Raw genomic sequence first — 14,129 nt, 5'->3', positions numbered from 1 at the left:
ACTGTATGAGCCTATCCGACGTAATCATACTTCTACTCCAGATGTTGTCAAGAAAATGCGTGTGTTGCCCTAACAACAGAAATTTGTGATCTCATTAGTAAACGACTAGAAGATATAGATAAGACTTTTAATGACAGGCTCGAGAAGGAGCGTGTAAGGATGATATTAAGTAAGGAGGAGTATGGATCTGTTTTTGGGAAAACAGAAACAGTTATTTCAGAGCATTCAAAGGGCTCAGATTCATACTCTGGAGCCACCTCTACGACTTCTAGCAAACGTGTGGATGCCGAAGCTGACCTTGCAGCTAAACTAGAACAGGCGAAGGCAATGCAACGAATACATGAACAGCAAGCCAAGTTGAGTAGCTTAGAGCATGAGTGGAAAATCAAGGAAGCACAAATGATTGCAGAAATGACAGCAAAGCTAGAGGAAGAGAGAACTAAACTGCAACAGCTACAGGCAGAAAATGAGGTAAAAGTAGCAGCAGCCAGAGTGAGAGCTTACAACAACTACGATGGATTGGAAAGCCTTAAGTATGAAGCAGATGACAAATCACAACTTGATAGCCAAATCATTGAATCTCAGAATCCATTGAATCCACAGGCTGAATCATTTCGACCTCAGTGTGCACCACCTGAGATTTTGCAAAAGCAACAGGAGGTCAGCTTAACACAGGAGCTTGCAAGCTTGTTCGTCTCCAACTGTCTGCCTGCACCTGAACCCACAGTGTTCACTGGTAACCCTTTAAAGTTTATACACTGGAAGATATCCTTTATGGCATTGATTGGCCACAAACCCCTCCCCGCAGGAGAAAAAATGTTGTACTTGAAAAGTTATCTTGCAGGTGAGGCACGGAAGGCGGTCGAAGGATTCTTCTATCGAAACTCAGAAGATGCATATCAGGGTGCCTGGGAGATTCTTCAGGAGAGGTATGGAAGTTAATTTGTCGTCCAAAAGGCTTTCAGGGATAAACTGATGAAATGGCCAAAAATAGCTCCCAATGACCCAGTAGCCCTCAGAGAGTTTTCAGATTTCCTTCAAAGTTGTGCCGAGGCCATCCCTCATGTTAAAGGGCTGGCAATTCTAAATGATTGTGAAGAAAATCATAAACTTCTCAAAAAACTACCCGAATGGCTGGTACGCAGATGGGGTCGCGTTGTTGTGGATGAACTAGACAGATGTCAAGAGTATCCACCATTTGCTCATTTCACCAGATTTCTACAAAGGGAAGCTAGAATAGCCTGCAACCCCATTGCTTCTCCCTTCTTATTAACCACTAAAGTAACAGATGAAAGGCTTCCTAAGAGAACCAAGGCACTCAGCACCAATGCTCAAGCTAAGCACTCTGCAGGTAAACCAGGGACCTTAATTTCAAAGCCAAGACCACCATGCTTCGTCTGCAACGATGAAACACACGGTGTCGCCAAGTGCCCAACCTTTGCCACAAGGCTTCCTGATGAAAAGAGAGCTTTCATTCGTGAAAACCGTCTTTGCTTCGGCTGTTTAAGAAAGGGCCACACTAGTAAAGAATGCAAAAGAAGGCACACATGCACTATATGTGGTCGAAATCATCCAACTTGCTTGCACATAGAGAGAATTGAGGGAGCCAGTGAAATGTTAAACAGTGATTCACCATCTGCAGGAAATGAGACAAAGGAAGTCCGTAATGTCATGTCACACACATTGACAAGATACTCCTCAGCTACGTCTAGCATTGTTCCAGTTTTTGTGTCATTGGCAGAAGACCCCCACAGTGAGATTCTCACATATGCTCTGCTCGACACACAGAGCGATTCAACTTTCATCTTGGGAGATCTGGTCTCTGCACTAAATGTGAAGACTCAGCCAGTGCAATTAAGGCTCAGTACAATGACAGCAGTAGACACAGTCATAGCTAGCAAAGTGGCTTGTGGATTGCAAGTTCGTGGGCTCCATAGTGAGTCGCATGTTCAGCTACGCCAGGCATACACAAGGGATTTCATCCCAGTCGATAAGTCTCACATTCCTACAAAGGACACCGCACTTCAGTGGCCACATCTGAGGCAACTGGCAAACAAGCTGCAGCCACTTCAAGACTGTGAAGTGGGATTGCTGATTGGCTATGATTGCCCATCAGCACTGGCCCCTCTAGAAGTCATTGTAGGGTCAGAAAACCATCCATTTGCTCAAAGAACCGTGCTTGGCTGGAGCATCATAGGATCAGCAAATCCATATCTTGATAGAAAGGAACATCAAAGCTTTGTACACAGAGTGGCAGTAAAGGAAATGCCATTGCCTCCGGTCAATGATGTGTTAAAGGTCCTAGAAATGGATTTCAGCGAAAGAAACTATCAAGATAAATATGTTTCTCAAGATGATGTTCATTTTGTAAAACTCCTCGGCAGCACAATCACAAAAAGGAAGGATGGACACTATGAGATGCCACTTCCTTTCAAGGGCAGCTCTCCACCCATGCTGCCAAACAACAAGCGACTGGCTGAAGCTCGTTTGCAACACCTCAAGAGGAAGTTAAGGTCCAATAGGCAGTACCATGACCTAGAGCTGGGCGATATGAGATTTTTTCATATCACGATATGTTTTTTTTTTCATTTCAGGCGATAACGATATCTATCACGATATAAGCCAAATAACTATATTTGTAAGATTTAAATGTGCCGTTGCTCACAAGTAAAATGTGAAATAATCAGCAGCTTGTTTTTATTTAAATATTTATTTCCCATAATAAGTTCAACAGGGTAGATGTACTTAAGGAACATGAGACTTTTTCAGATAAATAAAGGCAAATATTGCAAACTACACAAAAGGCAGCCGCTAAAGCGTTTAAGTTTCAAAATAGAACAAACGAAACAGACTAAATTGTCAATTCCACTTATTCTAAAAATAAATCTTAGTTTGTTTTACAGAAGAACAGACAAAACTGACTAACTTTTGTCAATATCAAATAAACTGAAAACTAAAAGGAAATTCTCAATCTCTCCTTGTTGTATAGCTGAGCTTTTCAAACAGTTTTAACAGTTACTTTAGTCTGACAAAAGCCGAATGACGAATTAGCGCTTCCAGTCAGAGACTGAGGCTACGTCCACACGTACACGGGTATTTTTGAAAACGGAGATTTTCCGTTTTCGTTTAAAAAAATAATCCCGTCCACACATAAAGGCAGAAATGAAGGAAAACGCTGCTATGAACATGCCAAAGCAGCAGGTGGCGCTAGATTCCTAACCGGAAAAAGTAAACAAAGCTGGGGCATAGAAGCAGAACCGAGTCGTATGTGTGGAGGGACAGTAACTGTGTGTATATGTAAGCATTTAAACACTGCAGAGAGTACAATTAACAGTATTGTATTGACGACAAACACCGACAACTAACGCCGAGGAGAGGGGCGGTGCTGACTCACGAGCGAAGCAGCGAGTGAATAAAATCAAACAGCCGTACCAGCCTTATGCTGTTCTGTGGTTTCTAAAGCTGCTTTATCACTGAGTAAATTAAGGAAATTATTTCTAAATGTCGCCTGGAGGACAAACAGATGTTAAATAATACGTCACGTTTCATTTGAGGTTTGATGCTAAACAACAGCAGGACTGTTAGAGCTTATGTTTTTACAGGAATGAATTATTTATGACGTTACAATAAGAGGCAGTTCCAGCAGAAACAGAGCCAGTCACAGGCTGTCACTGCAGAGAAGAAGTTAACTCATTTTTACTTTACTTAGAAAGCTTAGGTCTACTTTTCTGTGCATGTATTTATCCACACAGACAGATTTGGTCTTGATTACGGTTACAGTTTAAAAGCGGCAGAGGTGAATTTAACTGTGTAGCTTTGAAGCGCTCAAAGCAAAATTGTAGAAAAAAACACACAGATGAAACATGGTGGATACATAGACGGACCAACTACAATGACAGAAGACGCGACTTAAATACACACAGAGAACACAGGGAGATTACACACAGGTAGGGAACACAGCTGGGAGTAATCAACAAGACGAGACAGAGGTAAAACTGAACACACACACACGAGACGCAGACCTTCACAATAAAACAGGAAACAAGAACACTACACAAAGACGCAGACTCGACACTGAGAGACAGACAGAAAATGACACATGGAACTAAACCCACACAAAACATGAGAACACAAATAAATAGAAACATGGAACTCTAATAATAATCATCATAGCACCCAAAACCACAACAATCATTCAAAAATAAACTAACAATCAAAACTCAAAATACTGGTTCGAAACTGACCCAGAACCGTGACAGTACCCCCCCTCCAAGGGCTGGCTCCCGACAGCTCTAAACAAAAACCCAGAACAAAACCGAGCACCAGACCAGGGTGGGCGGAGGGGATCCAGGAAGGAGCGTCCGAAACAAAAAACAAGGAGCACAAGAGTCCAGAGTAAACCAAAAACACAAGAAAACAGTCCAAGAACACAGGACAACAGATCAAAAACAAAACCAGAGCTCAACAAGAGTCCGAGAAAAGTTCAGGGGGTCGACACGGGGGTCGACAACACAAGGACCAAGACAGTTCCGGAGGCCGACCGTGCACACGGCAACGGCGGCAGAGCAGGCAAAACCAATCAGGAGATTTGTAAAATAGCAATTGTGTATTTTGTTCACCTTGTATATATTGTTCACTGCAGCAGCCTAGTAGGCGTGACAAACCATTTTTGTTGATTAAGTTTTCTCCTGTTTTTCGTTTAGAAAGTTAGGTAAGTGAATTGTCTTTTGGTTGGTTTTCATTTTGTGTAGGAAAGTGTAGGGACCATTAGGGAGTTTTGTTTGTTATTTTTGGCACTGCTCACTGCTGAAGCAAATAAATGGCTTCTTAGCGCTTTAAAAGATACTACTGTTTGTGTTCTTTCTTGGGTGGTGCGTGAGTGGGGCCAATTTGTTGTTGCGTTCAATACACGCCTAGACTAAGAACGTAACACATTGAAGAAACCTGTAGCATGGCACATGGTGGACCCACTTTTCAGTCGGGTTGAGTTCTGGACTTTGACTGGATCGCTGCAGCACTTTGATTCTCTTTAAGCTCTTCTTATGGAGATTTGCTGCTGTGCTTCGGATCATTGTCCTGTTTCCTGACCCATTTTGGTCAAACTCTAGCTGTCATGCACATGGCCTCAGATTTGACTGTAGAATACTTTGGTGTGCAGAGATGTTCATGGTCATCTCAGTGACTGCAAGGTGCCCGAATCGCCACCCCTCCACTGATTCTGTCCTGTAGCTTCATAAAGTAAACAAAGGAAATCGCTGCAGTTTGTCAACAGATCAAAGTGAACTTCTCTTTTTATTGAGTGATATTATTGCTAATAATTAGCCTACACGCTGATCTGCTTTCTAGTGGCTGGAGCTCCAACAGAGTAAATGAATGTGAATGCATGCAAATTCCATTCATTGCTGGTTTCATATATAAAGAGTGAACATCTAGGCTTACAGTGTTGTCCGACAGTCCCTCCTTGGGTGTTTGCCATGCATTCTCTGGACACATAGAAGAAGCAGCAGAAGTCATCTGGTAGTTTATAAGCACTGATGGGTCTTAGATTTGGTAAATCACATAGATTAGATATTATATAGGAAATATATCAAAGTTCGCAAAGATTGTGAAATGGGGGTGTAAATGTTGGATTTTGGGGTTCCTGCATATGTAAGTGTAGAAGGAAATGAGGATTTGTACATATTACCAAAACATTAGGTGAAATTACAGTCATTTAATTTACAGATACCATTAGGCAAAGCTGAACTTAAACCTACAGATCATGGCAGGAGTACTGAGACATCAGTGATACAGGAAAGCATCTATACAACATTGAAAAACATGTTGGTTGTGGGAGGAGTGGGTAGGAGTGGAGTAGAAGAAATCATTTGTCTCTTTGGTAATAAACTGGGCTTGTAGATATGAATATGCAGTCAAAAAACTGCACTTTGTTTACCTCCAACGTTATACATGACTTTGTGCTGCCATAAAATATCAGATCTATTTAATCTAATATTTATTACTTTTACATGACAAAAATATTTCTCTGTTCTGTGCAGTTTAGAAATGATGCTCGATGGTGACCTCCATGATGTCAAAGTCCTCTGTCAGTTTCTGCTCAGGGTGGGGGTGTGGCGCTGTTGCTATGGAGACAAAGAGTTCAGTCATAATGAGGTAATAATAAGTGAGAAAAACAATCAGAATTTAAGGGGACCCATTTCCACATCTGTATTTTTCTTCTAAGGCCCTTCTAAAGTTGCTTTGCATGATTTACATTTCAAAGTAATCAACACAGCTTCACCTGTGCTCAATTTGTCTTACTTACACCTGAGAATTGATTGATAGATCAGATTGTCTTTGTTCTTACAGTATCTCGGATTTCGAGGCTCTCCCGACATTCCCAGTGTGTTAGCTAGTTTCAGTGTTTCCATGTATGATCCCATGCTTGTTTCTCAGTTTGTTTTCTTTATACTATATACTATGCAGACTGCCTATCTGTGCCAAACTGCCTATAATTTTTAAATAAAGATTTAGATTTTGGATTTTTTTAACAGGTCTTCTCTGTTCTGTTTTTGTGTCCTCTCTTCATTAATTGTTCTAACTTTGGCCGTTTCAGGCCTCTAATAGTCTTTATATATGGCAAAGTCCACCACCGTAGCTGCATGCATACAATTATGACAGAAAATAAACAAAAACACAACAGATCCCCTTTAATAGATTGATCATCTGACAGTGAAAGTTACCTGTGGGTCTTTGTCGATATAAAGACACCATTAGGACAGTTGTGATGACATATGGACAGAACACCACCAGGTGGCAGACCACTCTCAAGACAAGTGGTCGGTGAATGGAGACAGCTGGTGGAGCTGAATCAGTAGGCAGAGCTGTGGCAGAAGGAGACGCCATGGCAGTGGATTGGATCGGTGTGGTCATTGGGGTTGAGACAGAAAGCAAAGTTGAGGCAGAAGACAGGGTTGATGTAGAGGGTGGGGATAATGTGGAAGGCAGGGCTGTAGTTGTAGGTTTACCTGTAAAGAGAATGGCACTGTTCAGGTGATTCATGGATGAAATCTAAGATGGTAATCTTAGATGGACGCAACTTTCAGATCTCGTCTGAAAAGTGACGCTATCCATTGGCCACCAGGGGGCAACTCCTGTGGTAGGAAAAAAAACCTTTGGATGGTGTAGAGGTCTATGGGAAACTCAGCTTCCTCACTCTGCGACCTCACTAAGCACCTTCCTGATTACTTTATTGGGTAGTTTCAGGTTAAACAGAACACATAAGAAGTCTTTAGCCAATTAAAGTCTTTGGTTGGATCCGACCTGCAGGTTTGAAAACATCGAAGTGGTGATAGCTAAAAAGCCTGAGGTCTCATATTGGGACTTCACTGACTAATGGGTGACCTCATGCTATCTATGTCCATCTATGGATGAAATAAATGTTGATCATACTGAAAATTACCTGTGACAGTGATCCAGCTGGGTGGAGACTCCCCATGTTGACTGATGTGACATTTGTAGAGGCCTTCGTCAGACAGGGAAACATGAGGAATGGTCATGTGACCTGTCGACTCAGTCCTGATGACGGAGCCATCTTTATAGAAAACAGCTGAGAGGTTTGAATGTGGGGGCTTTGATTTACAGAGCAGCGTGATGCTGTCTCCCTCCATCACAGGAAGCACAGGACTCTGCAGGATCACTCGGCCACCTCCACACAGACACAAACTACAGCATTTCATCCACTGACACACAGCTTCACCAACACTAACTACACACAATATTCTTACCAGTCACAGTGATGTTGACGGTGTTACTGCTTATTCCCTCTCCGCACTCACACCAGTAAACACCACTGTCCCTTCTGAAGATGTAGGTGATGGTACAACACGAACCGACTTGTTTTCCCCACCCATCTCCACACCGACTCCTTTGTCGTTTGGGCGTGTTCCTCCTCACAGTCCATCCAGCAGGGCAGTCCTCAGCCTCACAGCTCAGAGACAAAAAGTCACCTTCAAACAGCTGAGAGCTGCTGGGGCTCACAGTCAGACGAGCTGTGGGGAAGATATGGATTATGCACATTTACAAAACCCTGAGGCAGCCATCAGATTGTCTCTGAGAATTACAGTGAAACAATTAATGCACACAGAACCATCCACAAACACCAACATTTAAGTATGGAAGGTGGTTTTTAAGGGCAGTAGTTGTTTGGGATCACTCCCATTTATCCAGGTTTATCTAGGGTATGGTTAAACTCCATGCAACCACAGTTATTCAGGATTAGATTACATTAGGTTAGACTGGAATTTCTTATATCCCCTGGGTCTTGGAATCTCATCATATGAGATAAAACATACAAACGCTCATTCACAATTTCATCTGTCAGTTTGATTGATAAAAGCACTTAAGATATTTTGTGCCTATTTAACTAATAATTTGGTAACCTGTAGCTTTTCCTGAGGACATCAGTTTATAATCTTCATTAAGGATACCCATCAGTCTCTTCAAATATCTCCTGGAGGAAGTATGCCAATTATCTTTGAATTTGAGATCTGAAGTTGTCAGAATGATTACCAAAACATGTAGTAAAGCTATAATGAATAATAGGTTTGTCATAGAGTAGTGCAGCCCTTAGTTTCACAGTTGAAACCTGAGGACATTGTGGGGCATTTTATAGTCTTTGTGACTCGGGTGATTGCAGTTAATTGCAGAAGATTCATAGTGCAGAGTGATTGTTGCTAAAGGTTAAAAAAGAAATCCACACCAAATGGAATGTCAGTGAAGTGGAATCCTTCAGAACGGAGAAATGAAACCGCCAAATGCTGCAGTTCCTTTAATGTCCACCTGAGACTGGCTCCAAAAGTGGGCCATTCACATGTTAAAATGTTCAACTTTAAAGCAGAAATAAACATGTTAATTGAATTGAATTGATATACCTTTATTAGTCCCACAAGGGGAAATTTCATAAGGCTGCCGACCTATTGCACGCAATGGCTGCGCCATCTTACCCTCCGACTATACATACATTACACAAAACATCACATGGGGAAGACAGGTCAGAGAGGTATAACAATGGAAAATGCACCACATGAGAAAGGATAAGGAGAAAAAAATAACTCCCCCCACACTGAGCTCCAACAGGGAGATCAGTTTGAGAACAGAAAAAAACACCTCTGCACATAAAACATGAAAAAACTTTTAATACACCAAAGAAACACATGAAAAGCAACAGGGGTGGGTAAAGGGTGCAGCATCGGAAGGGAATAAGCGTCGAAGGCGTTTGGAAAGGGAGGGGGGATGAGTGTGTGCATATCAGTGTATATGTCTGTGCGTGTCCAGAGTTCAGCTGAGACAGTGTCCTTCGCCCTGCTAGGCTAAGTAAACAGTCTTCCAGCCAACCCAAGTGGCCTTGCATGGAATGGGAAGGAACAGTCTAAACACAGTCGTTATCAGGGTGTTTTTGTTCAGCTCCAGCCTTGAGACCGCAGCTGGCGCCAAAGGGGTATCCGCATGAAGTGATGGCGCTTTTTACTTTAGTGCGAACAGCTCATATGAATTTCAAAGCAGTTCTACAGTCCAACACTGGTCTCTCAATCTCCCGTTGGAGAGCCGCGAGCTTCGCCATACTTGCGTTCTGTGATGTTGTCATTTCATGTACTCAAGGATTCTGAGAACTCACGGCAGTGTGCCTCCCCCGAGATGTCATCCAATTTGCGCCCAGAGATGTTATTCCGAGCTAGCCCTTCCGAGATGTATCCAGTCTGCAGTCAGAGATCTTATTCTGAGTATTCACAGCAGCCGTAGCTTCTCCAAGATCTTATCCGTGCTGCACTCAATGAGCCCATTTTGAGAAACTCATGCCTCTCCCATCGTTTCAATCCCAGCGGGCAGCCTTGTGGGGGTTTGAACAGCCGGTTCCGCTTTCTTAATTCTTCAATAAGTCAGGGCCAAGTCAGCTCCGATCCGCCAGAACCCTGTTATCATGATTCCGAATAGGTAGATGTCTTCAGCACTCAAGCTCACCCAAGCTCAAACTTCTCGTTGAGAGAGGGGTGTCAATTGCATTCAGGGACCAGTTGATCCAATCCATAATTCCTCTTTTAGGTTTTAGAGAACAGACTGTGAGAGAGTGTTCCAGGGAAAAGTAATACAAAAAACACGAGACTAGACAAGGACATAAGAGGCTAAGCAGGGAAGCTAAGGGAGAGGAGGAGGAGGAGAGGAGAAAAGTGCGACCGCCTTCGTCAAGAGCAAGAGCAGAAAAACAAATGTTAACAGCCTGCTACAAAGCAATGTTTGGGTTTTTTGGGTAGTTTCCCTTGTTTTCATAACATAAATTCTTTTATTTAACTAATCCACTTGGATTTTGTTGAGGATTGGCCAGGTGTGGCACGTTAGACTGATAGTTGGATGGTGATATCGGCTGCTATAGATGCCAAAATCTGTACGGCTTTACCTCAGTTAATCAAAGTCACTCAACTGAACCTCTGAAGCATGATTGAGCTGCTGGCTCTATTTGAAGCATTTAAATTATGTTATTGAGCCTCCTGTGTGGTGCAGACCGTTGATTTTTCAGTTTTAATAACTGAAGTTGTAGGAATTGGATTGGTATGTTACTTAGTATCAATTAAAACATAAGTGTCTTTGCAGTGTATCCAGTTTGTGAATGCGGGTTTCTAACCAAGCATGCTAGCATTCATTTATCACTCAATTGTCAAGTCTAAATATGTTCACTTTTTATTTGGAATGGAAAGTTTATATATAGTTTGTGGTGATGGTGAGCAGCAGGTTAGGTCAAGATTCAAGGTGCAGAGCACACCATCTACACAGGATGTTTTCTGAGATGAGAGATGCCCAGTTTACTTATCTAAATGCTTCAAAATCAGGAAACAGTGTCTGTCATCAAGCTGAACAGGATGTTGTGGGTAAGTGAGCAACAGCTGTTGCAGAAGGTGCAATGGTGATCACCTTTCTTTCTGCAGGTCGAAAAAGGTTATGTGAATTCTCTTTTCTTGTTGTTATGGAGTCAGTCTGCCAGTCCGTTTATGCAGACATTGTTAAGAAGGCTCTGAAATGCTGGAAAAAAAAATAAAATGAGGCAGAATTTCAGAGCCCTCTTAACTAGAAAATATTCATAGTATAAAAGGTAAAATGTTGCAGAGCTTTAATTATTTTACTACTGAATGACCCACGTTCACATCTAATGTGACCTTTTTTGTCAAGACTAATCACTGCTGATGAAAGCTGGGTCTCCAACCACAACCCACCGACCGAACAGTAGCTATAAGTTTAAGTTTGCAGTCGAAGTCCGAAGCTGACGAGTTTCAACATTCACGAGGTTGTGCATTATAAACTCGGGTCATATCATCAGTGAGGAGCTAACCAACCTGAACTGTGGTGACTGCTATCTTGTGCATGCATTTAAGAGGGTTTCTTGGCCACAGCAAAGCATTCAATGCACACCACTGCCCGCCCCCCCCCCCCCCCCCCCCCCAGCAGCAGCTCAGCCTCAAAATGAAATTCAAATGAACGTGGAGACAGTACTTTTATGTGTAAATACAAAACTTCAGTATCAACACCACTGGATTTCACAGGAAACAATCAATCAATTTTACATCAGGTATTTTTTATTACTACGTTGGGCAAAATTGCTGAAGCTTTTTTTAAATACTTCCTTTTAGCTGGATATCATCTAATGATTTGAGAAATCTGTCTCTAATTGCATCTTTTCCTTGCTCAGCTCAACGACCCTTCATCAGATTCACTACAAAACTGTCGGGGTATTTTGTGGACGTGAGCAAGTTCCATTTTGAGTTTGAGGTTATTTGGACGAAAGGTTCCTCTGTTACCGCTGCTTCCTCCACGACAGCTGCTGCCTGCTGTGTATACATGAAGTGTTATACAATACACACACAGGCATGTATGTTTGGCTATATTTGTGAGGACATTTACTCTTATTAATGCTTTGCCAAACCTGTTACGCCTAAAACCAAGTCTTAACCCCTTAAATAGGCCTTTGAAAGGGTGTGAGGGGAAAAAATCCTTCGTCACTTTGAATTCCTAAAATGTAAACTAGTTTGTACAAAGACAACTGGACATGACTGGATTTAGGCTTCTTTGTCTTTGGTTTCCTGTGAATCAGTCACTTCACCATAAAGTATATAGCAGTAAACCACGATTTAAAAAAACACATAATCATGCATGCACATTCAGCGAGCACATATCCTTCTAGCCTTACGCTTTTTAACCATTAATTAATGATTGGTTGTATCTGTGAACTGTAGTTCACAGATACACAGAGAGCATATAAACCAAGAGTACCTTGTTGAAGCAACTTTTATGTATTTGACTACATCTTTGTTATGAAGCCTTCATTTAAAAAAATCCAGATTTAGATGCATATCTATATTTATGTCTCTGAATCACTTTCCACTGAAACTGCCACCAGAAATTACCTTTTATTTTATTTTTATTGTATTAACCTTGATACTTAAACCTTTAGCTTATCTCTGTACCTTTTTCTGTCTCAGCTCAGTTACGAGCTACATGGAAATAATTCATGGGAAAACTACGGAGGCCTGTGAAATTATATGTTCTGGTAAGTGAAAGCATATCTTAAAACATTCGTTTGTTTTTTGTACACCATGTTGTATTTAAACATGTAATTGTATAAAGTGGGGTTTCCTGGTAGAATAAAACAAAGTGAACTAACCTTGATTTGTTGAGCCACACAGCAGGGAGATCAACCCTAAATAGAATAACACTCAGTTAGTTTAAGTTTCACAATAATCTGACAAAAGAATATGTGGTGTACTTACACAGCAGCCACAGGACATATGCACCCTTCATTCTTTCAATTGGTCATATTTGACTGAGACTTAATAATGACACTTCACTCAGTTTACAGTAAAATGAAACTCGCGTCCCCTCCCTTTGTGGTTTCTTTGTCTGAATATAACGAAAGACCCTTTTCCATTCCATAGAAGCAGAAAAATTACGTAGTAAGAGATTTGATTGGACCACAACCTTAAGTTAACCATCAGCTCTCTCGTGGTTTGTGTGTTTTTCTGTTTTCAGTCATTGATTTATATTTTTCAGTATTGGCCTCTGTTTGGAGTTTCTTGAATTGCAGTCAGTAATAAAGACAAGGTGGGAGTTTTGGCTCAGACAATAGTAAAGATCCAAAGCGCAGAAAGTATGACAGCTATAGCTGTAAAACAGTGTCTCATGGGCCCCGGCTGGTTAAGGATGTTGTCTGTTTTTGTGTTCTCTTCACCTGCTGGGCCCTGTTTCAGGAAGCCGGTTTGGAAAACTCAGAGTGAAAAACGACACTCACGGTTGAGTAACCCCAAACTGTCCAACTCGGAATATTCCGTTTCAGAAAGGCTGATAACAATTAGTTCAGTCAACGCGGAGTTGCTTTAACCCCAAGTGAAGCGCGCGGACGAGGATACATAAAGCCCTGATAAGCGGAGCACAGATTAAGCGAGTCACCATGGAGACGGAGGGAAAGAAGGCGCGGTCAATGTATTTCACAGCGCTTGAGGCCGAAATTCTGATGGCAGCATATGCCGATAACATGCAAATTCCGCGGAAAAAAGTAACACAGCCACAGCTGCAAAAGAAAGGGAGCATGCATGGCAAAACATAGCCGACAGAGTCAATGCATGAGTGTTAATATAAACATTGATCTAGGGATTTCCACCCATTTAACACGTTATTTTATCATATGTTATTTTATTTGTTATTTTATACATTTTATTTTGTGATGTGATGTGAGCGCAGGTGCAACCCAACAGGCCCCAAACGTGCCTGGCAGCAAGTAAAAATGAAATATAAAAATATAGTCCAAACAGGTAAGGTGTAATTGTATTATGAGCCACAGTGCTTGGTCTGTTTGTAAATCAATTGCAGTTAGAGGCTACATTAATTTTCTTTCTGTAAGCACTTATTGAAATTATCTGAGCACATTACAAGTACATATTTGCTTACTCTGTATGCTCAAATGTGGCCCGTTATAGCCAACAGAAAAAAAGCGGAGGCCCGAAAAACAGGTGGGGGTCCTCCACCACCACCACTCACAGAGGCTGAGCAGTTGGCCCTCAGCCAAAACAGTGGGCGCCCTGTGGCCGAAGGCATCTCTGCGGGGACAT

The 14,129-nt window shown here is 41.8% G+C and overlaps 1 protein-coding gene across 1 annotated transcript; it reads right to left on the bottom strand.

Annotated features, from left to right (window-relative positions):
• Positions 1-6,036: 6,036 nt before the first annotated feature.
• On the bottom strand, positions 6,037-12,825 carry LOC146652755 (low affinity immunoglobulin gamma Fc region receptor III-like). The gene is made up of 6 exons (XM_085381641.1): positions 12,795-12,825; positions 12,689-12,724; positions 7,767-8,030; positions 7,442-7,687; positions 6,723-7,007; positions 6,037-6,122 (listed from the first exon to the last, which is right to left on the bottom strand). The coding sequence occupies exons 1-6, from the start codon at positions 12,823-12,825 to the stop codon at positions 6,040-6,042; spliced, it is 945 nt and encodes a 314-aa protein (XP_085237767.1). The 3' UTR covers positions 6,037-6,039.
• Positions 12,826-14,129: the final 1,304 nt, after the last annotated feature.

The sequence above is a fragment of the Rhamphochromis longiceps genome, linkage group LG15 (genome assembly GCF_057381845.1).
Source record: "Rhamphochromis longiceps isolate RC_006_pf linkage group LG15, R_longiceps_female_GT1.1, whole genome shotgun sequence".
NCBI classification, from domain to species: domain Eukaryota; kingdom Metazoa; phylum Chordata; class Actinopteri; order Cichliformes; family Cichlidae; genus Rhamphochromis; species Rhamphochromis longiceps.
The sequence above is the reverse complement of the archived record's forward strand: the minus strand, read 5'-3'. Positions and strand labels throughout refer to the sequence as shown.

What these genes read in the sequence shown, in the direction of transcription:
- LOC146652755 (XM_085381641.1), bottom strand. Translation starts at nt 12,825, where the DNA reads ATGAAGGGTGCATATGTCCTGTGGCTGCTGT. An exon ending in CAGCTGGATCACTGTCACAG is followed by an intron (nt 7,008 to 7,441) that starts GTAATTTTCAGT and finishes TTCTCTTTACAG; the next exon opens with GTAAACCTACAACTACAGCC. An exon ending in ATATCGACAAAGACCCACAG is followed by an intron (nt 6,123 to 6,722) that starts GTAACTTTCACT and finishes TTGTCTCCATAG; the next exon opens with CAACAGCGCCACACCCCCAC.